We start from the raw sequence: 17,218 nt of genomic DNA, 5'->3' as shown, positions 1-17,218 counted from the left end.
GGGCTCTTTCCACTGAGCCATTCCCTGAAGTTTATTTTAAGGTCTGTCACCCCCTTTACACTGTAAGCTGCTTGAGGGATCATGTCTATTGTACCCTCCTAGGCACTTAGTACAGTGCTCTGCCTCAAGAGTACTCAATAATTACCACTGATGGATTGTCTGATTGATCGAAGACTAGGCCGGACCTTCTGAGGCTACGTCAATTCTGAGCCAGGCTATGGCTGCTAAGTGTAGACTGTCCGCTCGGTCTGGGCAGGGAACGTGTCTACCGGATCTGTCATTCTATACTCTCTCAAGGGCTCAGTTCGGGGTTCTGTGCACCGTAAATGATCGATCAGTACCACTGATTGATTGGAGTGATATTCACCATACTTCACAGGAACGGAGACAGAAAATGGAGGCAAGCTACGAAATGGAAATTACCCTTGGCTTTTGGTGAGCACTAGTTTGGTAGGAAACTGGGAATTACAGAACCAGTAAAGACTGAATTTCAAAGGGCGTTTAATTAGGACCTCCCACTTCTTTTCAAAGCTATTACATAGGATCAAGAAGCAATAGGCTAGTTTGCTATTAATCACAGGATCTGGCCTTCCTGTTAACTAGTGGTAAACGGAAGTTGGAATCAATCAGTGGGAGTGGTGGAGGGGTTTATTGGGTGTGCGGACCACTGTACTAAGTGCTTGGGAGAGGACAATACAGCAGAGTTGGCAGATGTGTTCCCATCTGTCAGGCAGCTAACAACACACTGCTAACTAAAAAGAAAAGCAGTGCTGAATTATGGACTGCAATCCCACCAAACAACCCATAAAATTTACTTAAGAGACTTCACAGAAATTTGGTCCGTGCGGTCTTATGAGCCCAGTGGAAGCACAGCAAAGGAATGGAATAACACCCCCAAAATGAGTTAGGGGAACAGCTTAAAAAGCTGGATTAACTTTTAAAATGACCAACCTGCAAATCAATCATAGGACTCCCTATGCGCCTCTTCCATCCTGCAGTCTTCAGGAGAGACCAAAGAACAGCCAGTCCTCCCAAAACCCCCAATGCAATCTGAAGAACATGAAATGAATTCCTTCTCAGAATGTGTACAAACCACCAATAAACGATAAGTAGTCTAGTAAATTCATCAACTCACATCAGTTTGGATACGTGCCTCTCCTTGGTTCATTTCGTATTTGACCGAGAAAGAAGCCTGACGTTCAAAACAAAATGACAAATTCACTTTCCTTCAGACCTCCACCTCTCTGAATTCCCCCGGCCATAAGAAGAAAATAGCACACATCATCACTAGAGATGGACTCCAATTATTACCGCTACAACTGCTAAATAATTTTGGTTCTGTTATTTGTGAACAAAGCCTCAGTGGTTCACTTTTGGGAAATAAACGTTTTCCCATTCATAAAGCAGAAGTCTGTTTCTAGATGATGGTTCCCTTTAATTGCCTACCTTATCCTGAGCACTCGATAAAACTAAAAAGCTAAAAAAAACCAAAACAAAACAAAAAAAACCATATAGGAATTAATGATTTATAGTGGCATTTACATATAAACTCATTCATGCAGGACCCTGCCTCACTTAATAATAATAATAACGATGGCATTTGTTAAGTGCTCACTATGTGCCGAGCACTGTTCTAAGCGCTGAACTCACCATCACAGTCTGGGTTTCAGGATTTTTGACCGGAACGTCGCTGTACAAAATGGTGATTAGAGGCGGGTAGATGTTTCCTTTATGAGTGTTGGTTACGAGACGGATGCTGTTGAAAGAAAACATATTTTAAATTGGTAAAGCTCTGCAGACACCAAGTTCAAGACCAACATAAAGAGCAAATGGGGTCTCACAATCGTTATCCACTTTGTCATCTCACAAGAATCTCTTCTTCAGGGTGTTTAGAGGAGAATCATGTCATTCTATCCATTTATAATATTATCTACGGTATCTGTTAAGCACTTTCTATGTGCCAGGCACTGAACGAAGCACTGGGGTGGATACAAGCAAATCAGCTTGGACGCCGTTCCTGTCCCACGTGGGGCTCAATCCCCGTTTTACGGATGAGGTAACGGGTACAGAGAAGTGAAGTGACTTGCCCAAAGTTACACAGCAGACAAGTGGCGGAGCTGGGATTAGAGCCCATGACCTTCTGACCCCCAGGTCCGTGTTCTATCCGCTACGTCGATATGCGAAATTGTTTAAGATGAATTAAGAGGGATGAAGACATAAAATACCTATCATAATTCACCACTGCTCTTCTTTTCTGTTGGCAATGCACTGCTAACTGCCTGACAAATGGCTCTGACATGCTCAATCTCTGCTCTCATAAATCAACTCTAAATGATATGAACTGTGGACATACTTTTTTTGGCTCCAACATTAAACCCTGGGTTGTACTGGTAATGACAGTTCTGAGTAAGAAAGATGGGAAAAGCTTCTTAATAGAAAAATCTGTTAATCAAAGTGGAATCAATTTAATAATATAATGATATTTGTTAAGTGCTTACTAAGTGTCAAGCACTGTCCTAAGCACTGGGGTAGATATAAGGTAATCTCTTCCCCACATGGGGCTCACAGTCTCGATCCCCATTTTACAGATGAGGGAACTGAGGCTCAGAGAAGTGACTTGACCAAGGTCACACAGCAGACGAGTGGCGGAAGTGGGATTAGAACCCATGACTTTCTGACTCCCAGATCCATGCTCTATCCCCTAGACCATGGTGCTTCTCTTCATGGATAACATATGTTTAATAGTTTAGAGGAGCAGCGTGGCTCAGTGGCAAGAGCCTGGGCTTGGGAGTCATAGGTCATGGGTTCTAATCCTGGCTCTGCCACTTGTCAGCTGTGTGACTTTGGGCAAGCCACTTCACTTCTCTGTGCCTCTCTTACCTCATCTGTAAATATGGGGATTAAGACAGTGAGCCCCAAGTGGGACAACCTGAGAACCTTGTATTTTCCCCAGCGCTTAGAACAGTGCTTCACACATAGGAAGTGCTTAACAAATACAGTCATTATTATTAATTTGGATTGACCAAACTGTTAACATCCTGACTCTGTTTAAAGTAAAGCTTACATGCTGCATCTCGCACAGCCGGGAACTCAGACAGAAATGAGGTTTTAAGAAACCTGTGAGGCAACTTGTAAATAACATTAAAAAACGTGTGACAAGTGGTGGATTATCAGATGGGAAAAGATCCAGGGCTGCGCAGTCCACCATAAAGCCAAAAACTTCTACCCATCTCTAAAGACCCGTTTGTGCCATCTAATAATAATAATAATAATGATGATTATATTTGTTAAGCGCTTACTATGTGCCAAGCACTGTTCTAAGCACTGGGGTAGATGCAAGGTAATCAGGTTGTCCCACGTGGGGTTCGCAGTCTTAATCCCCATTTTGCAGAGGTACCTGAGGCACAGAGAAGTTAACTGACTTGCCCAAAGTCACACAGCTGACAAGCGGCGGAGCCAGGGTTATAACCCACAACCTCTGACTCCCAAGGCCGGGCTCTTTCCACTAAGCCTCGCTGCTTCTCGCTGATACTCTCCCAAGTGCTTAGTACAGTGCTCTGCACATAGTAAGTGCTCAATAAATAGAGTTAATGATGATGACGGTGTCAGCCCTGAGACGTTCACCAAGGTACTTCACCTAATCTTCAATGGCATGGTTGGTACTGACTGAACGTTGAAGAGCTCTGAGTATAAGCTCCTTGCGGGCAAGCAACCTGTCCCGGTGCTCTGTACTTCCTAGGCGCCTAGTACAGTACTCAGCACCAAGTGGTCAATAAGCACTCCTGTAGCTACCGCTACTTAAGTCGTTCTCCATAAAGCAGGACAGAAAGGGAAATCGGGAAAGAAGTGCTTATACATCTTGGGAAAGCAAGGCCTTAATCTGGAAAGACCGAAAGGGTTGGTGTTCCCACTCCGTGCCTCAGTGGGAACACGACAGGCAGGGACAGGAGAGGTGAGTGGCATTGGGCAAACCACTAGTGCTCTAATCAATTCTTGTGCACCATCTCAGTAATGAGCCACATCTGTCTTTCCTGGAGTCTTACAACATCATCCCCATCACCCGAGTGCCTTGTGGTCCACGAAGACAGTCGGTTAACTGATGACATCATGCTCTGCAAATTCAGCTTGTCTTTCCTAGGTGTGATTGTTTTTTCTCAAGTGATATTTCTTCAGTGTTTACTATATACCAGGCACTGTAACTAGGTTAGATACAAGATAATCATAAGAATAATAATAATGATAATGTTGGTATTTGTTAAGCGCTTATTATGTGCCGAGCACTGTCCTGAGCGCTGAGGTAGATATAGGGTAATCAGGTGGACCCACGTGGGGCTCAGTCTTAATCCCCATTTTCCAGATGAGGTAACTGAGGGCCAGAGAAGCGACTTGCCTAAAGTCACACAGTTGACAAATGGCAGAGCCAGGATTAGAACCCGTGACCTCTGACTCCCAAGCCCGGGCTCTTTCCACTGAGCCACGCTGCTTCTATTGTACTCTCCCAAACACTTATTAGCATACTAGAAGCAGCCTGGGGTAGTGGATAGAGCACGGACCTGGAAGTCAGGAGGTCGTGGGTTCTAATCCCGGCTCCGCCACTTGTCTGCTGTGTGACCTCGGGCAAGTCACTTCAGCTTTCTGTGCTTCAGTGACCTCATCCCACATAGGACAGGGACTAGATCCAACCCGATTTGCTTGTATCCACCCCAGTGCTTAGTACAGTGCCTGGCACATAGTAAGGGTTTAACCAATACCCAAATTATTATAGTAAGCACTCAATAAAGGCCAGTGATTGATTACGTTTTCCCTCAATTTCAATGAGGGTATTTTTTAATATTGCCCTTCAAAATGGAAGTTTTAAATGAAAAAGCATTAGTAACTACATTAGCCCTGACTGAACAGAAGATTATTGGAAAGCAGGTGAACAGAAGAAATAGTGGGGGTGGCAGAAGAGTTTTTACTTCTTCGTTCAATACTATTTACTGAGAACCTACTGTGTTCTCAGAGAGAACTAGGCACTTGGGAGTTTACAATAATCAGTGGTATTTATTGAGCACTTCCTGTGCGCAGAGCACTGTCCTAAGCACTTGAGAGAGTACAGTGCAACAGAGTTGGTAGTCATGTTCCCTGTCCACCAGCAGTTTACACTCTAGGGGACTGCAAAAGTAAAAACAAAACAAATAAAAAACAGGGTACTGGGCCTTGAGGAGCTTATAGTCTAAAAGAAAAGAAAGGAAGACTCATTTTTTGCAGGTCCAAAAAAAACATACAAACAACTGGAGGAGCCAAAGCAATCCGTGAAATGAATAAACCCACATTCATATATGTGTTAACGGTGGCGGATTAGGTGACGAGACCGATAAAGGTAGGAATGAGTCAGGGGATGCCTCCCCGAGGAAGTAGCTTTGAACATGGGTGTGGATGCGATCTGGAAGATTTGTAGGGGGAGTTTTCAGGAAGGATGTGAGAAACGGATTGGAAAATGAGAAAAGGATGGGAAGAATGGGTTTCCTATGTGCGGCAAACACTGGAAACCAAAAATCGTTTATAATCCACAGGTGGACCTAAAATTAAACAAAAAATTTACACTATAAATTGGTAAAAGGAATCACAAGATGCTTCTAGTATACATCCGTGTACTAATAGAGTTTTCATTCCAATTAGACTAATGCTTTCACACTCATATTTGTGTTAACATAAGTCTAAGAAACCTGCAATTTAACTTGAAACCTGATTAATTCTACTCAAACCTACTAATTAGTGTCCCTACCCCTCTTCCTCGTCAACAGCTGCCAGTCAGGATAATGCCATATGTTATTTTCAACCTCATGCTCTGAGTCTTCCTTTGCTGATTTACGACAAAAAACACTTCTGAATGTATCACCGTTATTCTAAACTTCCCAAGCACCCAGGACATGGAGAAGCAACATGGCGTAGTGGATGGAGCAGGGGCCTTAGAGATAGAAGGTCATAGGGCCTAATCCCGGCTCTGCCACGTGTCTGCTCTGTGACCTTGGGCAAGTCGCTTTACTTCTCTGTCCCTCAGTTACCTCCTCTGTAAAATGGGGATTAAGACTTTGAGCCCCACGTGGGCCAAGGACTGCATCCAACCCGATTGGCTTGTCTCCACCCCAGCGCTTAAAAATGATGATGATGGCATTTGTTAAGCGCTTACTATTTGCCAAGCACTGTTCTAAGCGCTGGGTATAGTGCCTGGCACAAAGTAAGTGCTTAACAAATACCACAATTATTATTATTACATTGCACCACCGCACCCAATGGCTGTTCAATCGATGCTATGACTACTACTTACCAGGCTAACAAGTCAGCTCTGTGTTAGCACGTTTAGGGAACCTGTAAATACAGTAAAGATTTCTCAACTTCCTTAAGGTTTGACCTTAGGAAACACATAGATATAATTTATCTATTTTGTTTAATCTCCATTTTGTTTTAAAATAATGAGAAAAGCTGAGTGCTCGGTTAGTAAAACAATGTTTCCTAGTGGAGAGAGCAAGGGCCTGGGAGTCAGAAGCACCTGGGTTTTCACCCCAGTTCTGCCACTTGTCTGTGTGACCTTGGGCAAATTACTTCACTTCTCGGTGCCTCTGTCACTTCATCTGTAAAATGGGGATTAAGACTGTGAGCCCCATGACGGCCAGGGACTGTGTCCAGCGCAATTTGCTTATATCCACTTCAGCATTGAAGTCCAGGGTATATAGCGAGTGCTTAACAAATACTACAATTATTAAATAGGACTGGAGGCAGCGGGTTGGCTTTATCAAAACCAGGTAACCCAGAGTGACAAAAAAACCCCAAAACGATGCAATTTTTCCACAGGGCAGATTAAAACCCAATGCATCCTTCCCAGTTCGCCTCAGAGCATACATAGCCCTGCTTTTACTAACATGTTCCCTTTCACAACACTACTACAAGGTCTATTTTAACACAGAAAATTTCAAGGAGATAAAGGGAGAGGAAAATGAGGTGGCCCCATCCAAATAATTACAGGGTATCCTCTGAGGTTGATAGAACTATTAAGAGATTCCCATTTTGCCCTGTCCAATCAATTAATAGTAAGTAATGACAATAGTAAATAATAATAATATATGGGTCAGGCACTATTCTAAGCACTGAAGTAGATACAAGCTAATCAGGTTAGACACAGTCCCCGTCCCGCACGGGGCTCACAGTCTTAATCCCCATTTTACAGAGGAGGTAACTGAAGCACAGAGACATCAAGTGACTTGCTCAAGGTCATCCAGCAGATGAGTGGCGGAGCCGGGATTAGAACTCAGTTCCTTCTGACTCCTAGGCCCATGCTCCATCCACTACACCACGCTGCTTTTCCATTAGCACCCAGGTGCAGAGGCTGTACTAGGTGCCTGAAAGAGAACAGAATTAGTAAATGTGACCCTTGCTCTCAAGGAGCTTACAATCTAATTGGGGGAAGACAGATAGTAAAATAAATTATAGGTAAGAGGTAGCAATAAAATATAATGATATGTTACCGCAGGGCTATCTGATGAGGAAGGGTAAAGGAGGGTGGAGAACCCAGGCCCACCGACTCATCTCCATGAATATTTATACATTTATTCACCTTATCGTGATCTCACTGGCAATTCTGATTACTTTTGGTTGGCTCGCCAAGTCTTTCTCTCGTCCACTTAAGGCATCCACCAAGAATACGCGACGGGTCAAAAGCCAGTTTTGGGGACTATCACCTTGGTTTGGAAAAAAGAATTAAAAAAAAAAATCCCATTCAGAAAATTCCAAGGCATGCAAAATGACCTGGGAAGAGAAACACAATTATTTTCTATTACTATCCTATACGGTACCTGAAAGATAATAACAACAACAACAATAATAAAAAATAATAATACATTTTGGTGCCAAGCACTGCTGGGGTAGATTCAACATAAACAGGTTAGACCCAGTCCCTGTCTCCCTTGGGACTCACAGTCGAAGAAGGAGGAAGAATAGGTATTAAATCCCCATTTTCCAGGTGAGGAAAGCGAGGCACAGAGAGGTTAAATGACTTACCCAGAGTCACACAACGGGCTGGGATGAGAACCCAGGTCCTCTGACTCCCAGGCCCGTGCTCTTTCCACCAGGTCACCCTGCTTTGCTCCACAGGCGATGTTCCTAGCAGTGAACCCCGCAACCCCAGACGTTTGACGTGGACATGAAGCTGGAGTTGCAATCTCCATCTCCTCAGAGCCACCCCACTGACACCAACGACGTCTGCTTACGAAGGCTAAACCGCTTAGACGGCCAAGTGCGGTGGCTGGAGCACTGGATTCGGAAGATTTACGTTCTATTCCCCATTCTTGGGGGCCGGCTCCATTCGTTCCTTCATTCAGTGGTGCTTATTGAGCGCTTACTGTGTGCAAAGCACTGCACTGAGCGCTTGACAGAGTGCGATAACATAAAGCCCCACCCACAACGAGCTCACAGTCTAGGGAGGGACGTTAATATAAATTACAAATATGTATGAAAGTGCCATGGGCCTGGGCAGGGTGGCGGGGTTAAGAATAAAGGGAGCACGTCAGGGTGGTGCAGAAGGTGGAGCCGAAGAAAAGGAAAAGAAGGCTTAGTCTGGGAAGGCCTCTTGGAGGAGATGTGCCTTCAATAAGGCTTTGAAAGCAGGGAGAGTCATCATCTGTCGGGTGCACGCTGAAGGTTACATATTAGCACTGTAAACCATAATCAAATCATTTTCAAAATTACCCATTCCATATGTAATCATCATCATTAGGCTTAAGAAAGGGTTCATTAAACCAGGGTGGATCCAACTGTGCTCACAGAGTAACTGAAAAAATGATTTAAACTCTACCTTGAATATAAACTTTAAAATAATTTCAGATTAAGTTTTGCGGGAAATGGTAGAAATTATCCCTTCAAATGCTGGAGAAAATCCATAATTATTTATAATTCAACTTGTTTCCTTAGGAAAATCCATTTTCAAAGGTCTATACTTACTAAAGCTCCCAAAATGATGAAAGGAACTTTTCAAATGTATAATAATTTGAGAATAATTTCTTTTAGTCATTTACCAGTGATCATTTTATTGAGTTTGTGATATTAAATAATCCTGTGCCGTCTGGAAAGCAATAAGTCTCGCATAATCACTGAGGAGCCAATTCTATACAAAACAGTTATCTCTAAATCGAAAAGTGGTGAGTCGCCGGTAAATTGGATTCCCATTATATTTACTGATTTGTCTATTGGGATTTAGTTCAAGGGATGAGTGATTAATATGGAATTCTCACCTTGATTCACAAACATTCCATTGTTCTGAAGATTTAGGTTTAGAACCGGTACAGGCCAAAGGTATTGCTGTTGATTTTCATCAATATATTCAAGATACACATCATAAAAAATCGGACTAGCCAAGTCGGTTAAAATCTTGGACATAGATATTTCACACTGTTGAAAAATTAAAATATGAATTTAAATCACATCCAAAATAAAAATTGATATTTACATTCCCTGAAAGTAGGGCAGAAAAGAAAATATTTCCTTTTTCCTGTAATAGTTAATGAAACGTATATATTTTCACAATGCCCCTTTCATGGAAATGATATGCTCCTTTTTGGGTAAAAAAAAAAAAAGAGTCAAGAATAGTTTAGAATAAACAGATCCAGTTAGGCTTATGAATAGGAAGATGATTCGTCATTTAATTGGAATGATTTAATTTTCAGGTTCCCGGAGAACCGTTTAGTTGAAGTAGTCCTGCTACTAATATTCTTAGTAATAATCATCATCATCATCATCACTGTGGCATTTGTTAAGCACTTATAATATGCCAAGTGTTGTAGAAAGTGCTGGGATAGATGAAAGATGATGAGGTTGAAAACAATCCCTATCCCCAAATGGGGCTCCCAGCCTAAAGAGGAGGGAGAATTAATAATAATGTTGGTATCTGTTAAGTGCTTACTATGTGCAGAGCACTGTTCTAAGCGCTGGGGTAGATACAGGGTAATCAGGTTGTCCCATGTGAGGTTCACAGTTAATCCCCATTTTACAGATGAGGTAACTGAGGCACAGAGAAGTAACTTGCCCACAGTCACACAGCTGCCAAGTGGTAGAGCCGGGATTAGAATCCATGACCTCTGACTCCCAAGACCGGGCTCTTTCCACTGAGCCACGCCTCTTCTCTAATTAATATTGAATTCCCATTTTACAGATGAGGAAAATACAGGCCCAGAGAAATGAAGTGGTAAGTGACAGGGCCAAAATTAGAACCCAGGTCCCAAGGACTTCCAGGCCCATGCTCTTTCCACTAGGTCGTTCTCTCATCATCATCAATATTAGGCTGATTTTACCTTCTTTTTAATGCCAGAATGGCTTTGTTCGAGGCCTAAGTATGCAAAAACATTTGCTCATCTGTTTAAAAAAAAATCTATTAATAGGTCTATCTGGATTAACCTTTCTGGATTTACCGGTTTATATTATTGTTCGTTGTAGTAGATGATGATGCTCCACTATTTAGAACTTAGTTCAATGTTCTGCACACAGCAAGTGCTCAATAAATAAACTGATATATTATTATTATGAACAATGATAATAAGAACGGTTTTTTGTTAAGCACTTAGTGTGTGCCAGGCACTGTATTAAGCGCTGGTGTGGATACAAATGGGGTTGGACACAGTCCCTATCCCATGTGGGGCTCACAGTCTCAATCCCCATTTTATAGATGAGGTAACAGGGGCACAGAGAAGTGAAGTGACTTGCGCAAGGTCATGCAGCAGGCAAAAGGCGCAGCCAGGATTAGAACCCATGACCTCCTGACTCCCAGACCGACATTCTACCCACTAGGCCACACTGCTTCTGCCCACGCTGCTAGTAATGAAACTGAGGGTGAATCAGGTCGAATAGAGGGCATTTCTCTTCACTTTTGAAAAGATGGGAAAAACATTTACAAAAAAGTCTTTCACAGAACATCTTGACAAGGATTAGTTACTATTTTCCTTCCTGTGTCACTAGGGTAGTTAAAAAACACTAAATTAAAATCCCGAGTCAAAAAGCGACGGAATACATTCCGAACTTACTTTCTGATGATAAGTTGTTCCAAAAATAAAAGCCGCATTCAGCCTGTCTTTTGTATCTGGACAAAGCTGAAAAAGCAAATTAGTAAACCGAATTATGAGAACCAGATAAAGACTCCACAGAGCAATTTTCTTTCATACTCAGTATGGAAAATTACCTGACCACTAAATATTTTTTACTGTGCTATTAGTTAAGCGTTTACTCTGTGCCAGGCGCTATACTACGCACAGGGGTAGATAAAGGATAATCAGGTTGGACACGATCTGTCCCACATAGGGTTCACAGTCTTAATCCCCATTTTTTACAGATGAGGTAACTGAGGTACAGAGAAGTGATGTGCCCACGGTCACCCAAGCAGTCAAGTGGTAGAAGTGGAATTAGAACCCATATCCTCTGACTCTCAGGCCCATATTCTTTCCATTACACCAGGCATTTTAACCAAACACTTATCCTATCCCGCCTCGATTACTATATCAGCTTTATTCTGTCCACTACACCATACTGCTTCCCCAGAGGGTATGCATTTTAATCGAAGCACTTATCCTAACCCGCCTCGATTACTCTATCAGCCTCCTAGCTGACCTCCCTGCCTCCTGTCTCTCTCCACTGCAGTCCATGATTCACTCTGCTGCCCGGATCATTTTTCTACAAAGCCCAAGTTTCCTCACTCCTCAAGAACCTCCGGTGGTTGCCCATGGCATAGTGGCTACAGCATGGGCCTGGGAGTCAGGTCATGGGTTCTAATTCCAGCTCCACCACTTCACTTGTCTGCTGTGTGGCCTTGGGCTAGTCACTTCACTTCCCTGTGCCTCAGTTACCCTGTCTGTAAAAATGCAGATTGAGACTGTGAGCCCCACGTGGAACGGGGGACTGCGTCCAATTTGCTTGTATCCACCTGAGCGCTTAGTAAAGTGCCTGGCACACAGTAAACATTTAACAATTACCACAATTATTATCATCATCCACCTCTGCATCAAACAGAAACTCCTCACCATTGGCTTTAAAGCGTTCAATCATCTTGTCCCTTCCCACCTCAGCTCGCAGCTCTCCTTCTACGACCCAGCCCACACACTTCACTTCTCTAATGTCAACCTAATCACTGCACCTCGTCTCTCTCGCCACCGACCTCTCGCCCACATCCTGCCTCTGGCCTGAAACATCCTCCGTCTTCATACCTGTTATTTTCCCTCACTTCAAAGCCTTATTGAAGGCCCATCTCCTCCAGGAGGCCTTCCCTGATTAAGCCCTCCTTTCCTTTTCTTCAACTCTCTTCTGCATCACCCTGACTTGCTCCCTTTATTCATCTCCCCCCGCCATCAGCCTCACAAAACCAATGTACTTATCCATAATCTATTTATATTAACGTCTCTCTCTCCATACAGACCGTGAATTCACTGTGGGCAGGGAATATGCCTGTTATACTGTTGTATTGTAATAATGTTGGTATTTGTTAAGCGCACAAATACAGGGAATCAGGGTACAGGGTAATCAGGTTGTCCCACGTGAGGCTCACAGTCTTCATCCCCATGTTACAGATGAGGGAACTTGGGCACAGAGAAATGAAGTGACTTGCCCACAGTCACACAGCTGACAAATGGCAGAGCCTGGATTCAAACCCATGACCTCTGACTCCCAGGCCTGGGCTTTTTCCACTGAGCCACGCTGCTCCCAAGTGCTCAGTACAGTGCTCTGCACACAGTAAGCGTTCAATAAATGATGGCTTGATTGACTGACGTTAAGTTTATGTAATAATGACATGAAAAGCTAAAGGGGAAATCTAACTTTAGAGTTAATAAAATCAGAAGAGGATTTTCAAAATAACTTCACAAGACTAAATTCTGTGGTAAATTCATGATATAAGTTGGCATTCTATTCACACACTAAGAAAAAAACTAAGTGTATTAATGATTTCCCAATTAAAAGATATTCACCTGAAAAACACCTCCTTCCAAAGTTTGCCACTTGAGAAAATTTCCACTTGCATCATAGGAAGCTGCAATGAACTTCAATCTCATATTCTAGCAACAAAGGAAGAATTATAAAAAAATCAGTGTTCCATATTATCATATGTCTAAAATAGAAAAAACACTTAAAAGGAAAAGGACATTCTCTTCCCGAGCCTTCCTTTTTTGAAAAAGTCTTACATTTTGCTCCATCTTTTGTTCCACGGCTCGGTGAATTTTAACAAATTAAGCTGAATCTACTGTGAAGCACATCAAATATAATTTAAGAATCTGTTGTTTTTACAGCTAAACCATCACATCTTGCCCGAGAAGAGAGGTTGAGGAACTTTGGGTCTCGGCCCAAACTTGACAATCTCCCCTAGAAATGTGGTTGGACCTAGTGCTGTGGTAAATTTGTTCATTCAAGAGTATTTATTGAGCGTTTACTGTGTACAGAGCACTGTCCTAAGCGCTTAGAAAGTACAATTGGGCAACAGATAGAGACAATCCCTACCCAACAACAGGCTCACAGTCTAGAATACAAGCTAACGAGGCCGGGCACAGTCCACGTCCCAGATGGGGCTCACAATCTTAGTTTCTCTGTGCCTCAGTGTGACCTTATCTATAAAATGGGGACGAAGTGCCTTGCCCAAGGTCCTGCAGCAGACAGGCAGCAGAGTTGGGATTAGAACTCAAGTCCTCTAGTGGCTTTTTCCACTAGACCACACTGCTGCTTCTACTTCCAGAGTGCAGAAAGTGCGAGTGCGTAACACCTTTTTCCCTCCTTTCTATTCCCTGCCTCGTTCAACCCCACATCCTTTAAAAACACACGTACACACACACCCGCACAGTCAAGCACACAGTCAAGCAGAGAGACCGACATATTAGCTACGGAAGTGACCGCCGAGTAGAACACACCGGATCAGCCCCGGTGACAGTCTCTCTCTAGACTGTCGGCTCCAGGTGGGCAAGGGCCGACCTTCTTCTGCTCAACGGCTCCCCGAGGAACCATTCTATTATCGTTATTATTATCATTATTATTATCATTAGCTGCTAACGCTCATCATTATCATTAGCTCCACACGTGTTAATACTATTAGTATCGTTTTCATCCGTCTCCCCCGATTAGACTGTAAGCCCGTCAATGGGCAGGGACTGTCTCTATCTGTTGCTGATTTGTACATTCCAAGTGCTTAGTACAGTGCTCTGCACATAGTAAGCGTTCAATAAATATTATTGAATGAATGAATGAATGAATGGAAAGCATCTACCGACCCTGTTGTATGATACTCTCCCCAGTGTGTAGTACAGTGTTCTCCACCCAGTAAGAGTTCAATAAATACTATTGTTGAAGATGAGTAAGTCTGGGAATAGCCTTTCCCTTCCTGTCTATTCCCTGCCCCGTCCTCCCACACACACACTCATTCACTCTCTCTCTTATTAGCCCCCAAATGTAACCTCAGAGTAGAGCACATCAGACCAGCCCCGAAGACGGTCCCCCTCTGGACCGTCAGCTCGTGTGGGCAGGGAACGTGTCTACCGACTCTGTTGTATTGTACTCTTCCGAGTGCTTAGTACAGTGCTCTGTACCTAGTAAGTGCTCAATAAATACCACTGACGACAAGGAAGGCAAAGTAAGTGAAACAGGTGCTCCGACTGGCCTGAAATCCCAATAATAATTATTAAAAAGAAGAAGAATGGCATTTAAGCACTTATTATGTGCTTAGGAATCGTATTAAGCGTTGGGGTGGATATAAGCAAATTGGGTTGGACACAGTCCCTGTCCCACATGGGGCTTGTCGCGAGCCCACCCGGCTCGTACCAACCAGGACCTTCCCGGACCAGGGGAGCCTCGGTGACACGTAGTAAAGTCAAAACACATCTCTGATCGCCAAGGTTGATGTGGAAAGTTTTTTACTTAGCTTTATCAACGTGCAAGGGAGTGACATAAACATACACTCACTCCACTCCACCAAGGGTTCATTCATTCATTCAATAGTATTTATTGAGCACTTTACTATGTGCAGAGCACTGTACTAAGCGCTTGGAATGAACAAGTCGGCAACAGATAGAGACAGTCCCTGCCGTTTGACGGGCTTACGGTCTAATCGGGGGAGACAGGCAGACAGGAACAGTGGCAATAAAGTCCAATACCAGTGTGTGGTCAAAGGAGCCCATTCTGCCAATCCTTCTTCTTTCTGCTTCCAAGTGCTGCTCTCCTACTGCTATAACGCTTGCTTCTCTGTGCTGCCTCTGTGTGCCTCGGTGGTGCCACCAGGTGCCCTTTTTATCCGCCTTAGGCGTTTCCACTGTGGATGTACGGGGCAGTCACTGTGTGGCCGAGGCCCATTATCGGATAGAACGGGGAGAGAAAGACCCGTCTCCCTCCACGCTCCACCCCCAGAGGCCAGCAATCACCTGTCTCAGGTAGAGCCCATCAGTGGCTTCGCAAAGTCCGGGATCACAAACAGTCTCTAACAAGGCCTCTTGCTGTGGGCTCCCAGTCTTAATCCCCATTTTATGGATGAGGGAACTGAGGCACAAAGAAGTGAAATGACTTGCGCGAGGCCACACAGCAGCAAGTGGTAGAATCCATGACCTTCTGACTCCCAGGCCCCTTCTCTATGCACTACGCCACGCTCTTCCTGTGAATTCCACACACGTTGGCACGGCCAAGTGGCCGGTGGGCCGCGAGCCGCCGGCCGCCATGGCATGGGGCCTGCCGCGGCAGTTGGGAAATTGAACCGAAGTTGTAGCTATCGCCACTAACTCAACAACGATTAGCCGCGTTCCCGTCACCTGCTTCTCTCGGGAACACGTGAGGATTTCAGGATAGCCAGCGGCGAGTCCGAGAGCGGTGCCCGTGTGGTATCATTTTTCCAGTCGTCGGGCTGCTAAAGCCCACTTTCTGCCAAGCACAGCCCCTGGACGGATGTGCGTCCGAGCCAATCTGGCTAAATATAGCACCGTCAATGGTATTTGAGCGCTTACTGGCTGCAGAGCACTGTGATAAACACTGGGGAAAGTACAATACAGCACCATTGGGAGAACTGTTCCCTGACAATGACAAACTTACAGTCTAGGTGCAGTAATAACAATAATAATTATGGTACTTGTTAAGTGCTTACGATGTGCCAAGCACTGTTCCAATCACTGGGGTAAATATAAGTTAATCAGGTGGACACAGTCCCTGTCATTCATTCATTCATTCAATAGTATTTATTGAGTGCTTACTATGTGCAGAGCACTGGACTAAGCGCTTGGAACGTACAAGTCGACAACAGATAGAGACAATCCCTGCCCAATGACGGGCTCACAGTCTAAATGGGGGGAGACAGATAGCAGAGCAAAACAGAACAAAACAAAACAAACATGGGGCTCACACTTTTAATCCCTATTTTACAGACGAGGTAACTGAGGCCCGGAGAAGTTAAGTGCCTTGCCCAAGGTCACAGAGCAGACATGTGGTGGTGCCAGGATTAGAACGCAGGTCCTTCTGACTCCCAGGAACGTGCTCTATCCACTAAGCCACACTGCTTCACTAAGGTGCAAGTGAATCTGAGGGATAGATGTGTGTGTGTGTGTGTGTGTGTGTGTGTGTGTGTGTGTGTATACACACTTACGTACCTATTCCTGTCCTTTCTCTAGTCTCCACTCATGTCGTCCATGGTATTTTCCTGTTTCCTTCTCACTTCCTCTAACATATTCTGCTTCATAGGTTCTAGACAATAAATTCCTTGTGGCAGGGAATATATCTACAACTCCATTGCATTATTATTATAGAGAGGCAGCGTGACTCAGTGGAAAGAGCCCAGGCTTGGGAGTCAGAGATCATGGGTTCGAATCCCGGCTCTGCCACTTGTCAGCTGTGTGACGGTGGGCAAGTCACTTCACTTCTCTGGGCCTCAGTTGCCTCATCTGGAAAATGGGGATTAAGACTGTGAGCCTCACGTGGGACAACATGATTACCCTGTATCTACCCCAGTGCTTAAAACAGTGCTCTGCACATAGTAAGCGCTTAACAAATACCAACATTATTATTATACTTTCTCAAGTGCTCAGTAAAGTGCTCTGCACACAGCAAATGCTCAATAAATACCACATTGATTGATATGCACATGGGAGGCAGCACGGCGCAGAGGATAGAGCGCAGGCCCAGGAGTCAGAAGGGCACAGGTTCTAATCCCAGCTCTGCCACTTGTTTGCTCTGAGACTTCATTTCTCCGTGC

The 17,218-nt window shown here is 44.1% G+C and overlaps 1 protein-coding gene across 2 annotated transcripts in view; it reads right to left on the bottom strand.

Moving 5' to 3' along the window:
- The window catches only part of TMEM67 (transmembrane protein 67), a 61,105-nt gene that overhangs the window by 20,494 nt on the left and 23,393 nt on the right, over positions 1 to 17,218 (bottom strand). For both annotated transcript variants that reach the window (XM_029063308.2, XM_029063309.2), the window contains exons 10-16: positions 12,978 to 13,064; positions 11,049 to 11,114; positions 9,267 to 9,423; positions 7,595 to 7,718; positions 1,651 to 1,756; positions 1,136 to 1,192; positions 952 to 1,050 (exon numbers count right to left, since the gene is read on the bottom strand). In XM_029063308.2, coding sequence (XP_028919141.1) covers positions 952 to 1,050; positions 1,136 to 1,192; positions 1,651 to 1,756; positions 7,595 to 7,718; positions 9,267 to 9,423; positions 11,049 to 11,114; positions 12,978 to 13,064 — 696 coding nt within the window. The remainder of the gene's footprint in view (positions 1 to 951; positions 1,051 to 1,135; positions 1,193 to 1,650; positions 1,757 to 7,594; positions 7,719 to 9,266; positions 9,424 to 11,048; positions 11,115 to 12,977; positions 13,065 to 17,218) is intronic.

This window comes from Ornithorhynchus anatinus, chromosome 4, assembly GCF_004115215.2.
Source record: "Ornithorhynchus anatinus isolate Pmale09 chromosome 4, mOrnAna1.pri.v4, whole genome shotgun sequence".
Classification (NCBI taxonomy): Eukaryota; Metazoa; Chordata; class Mammalia; order Monotremata; family Ornithorhynchidae; genus Ornithorhynchus; species Ornithorhynchus anatinus.
This window is presented reverse-complemented; position numbering and strand designations above follow the sequence as displayed.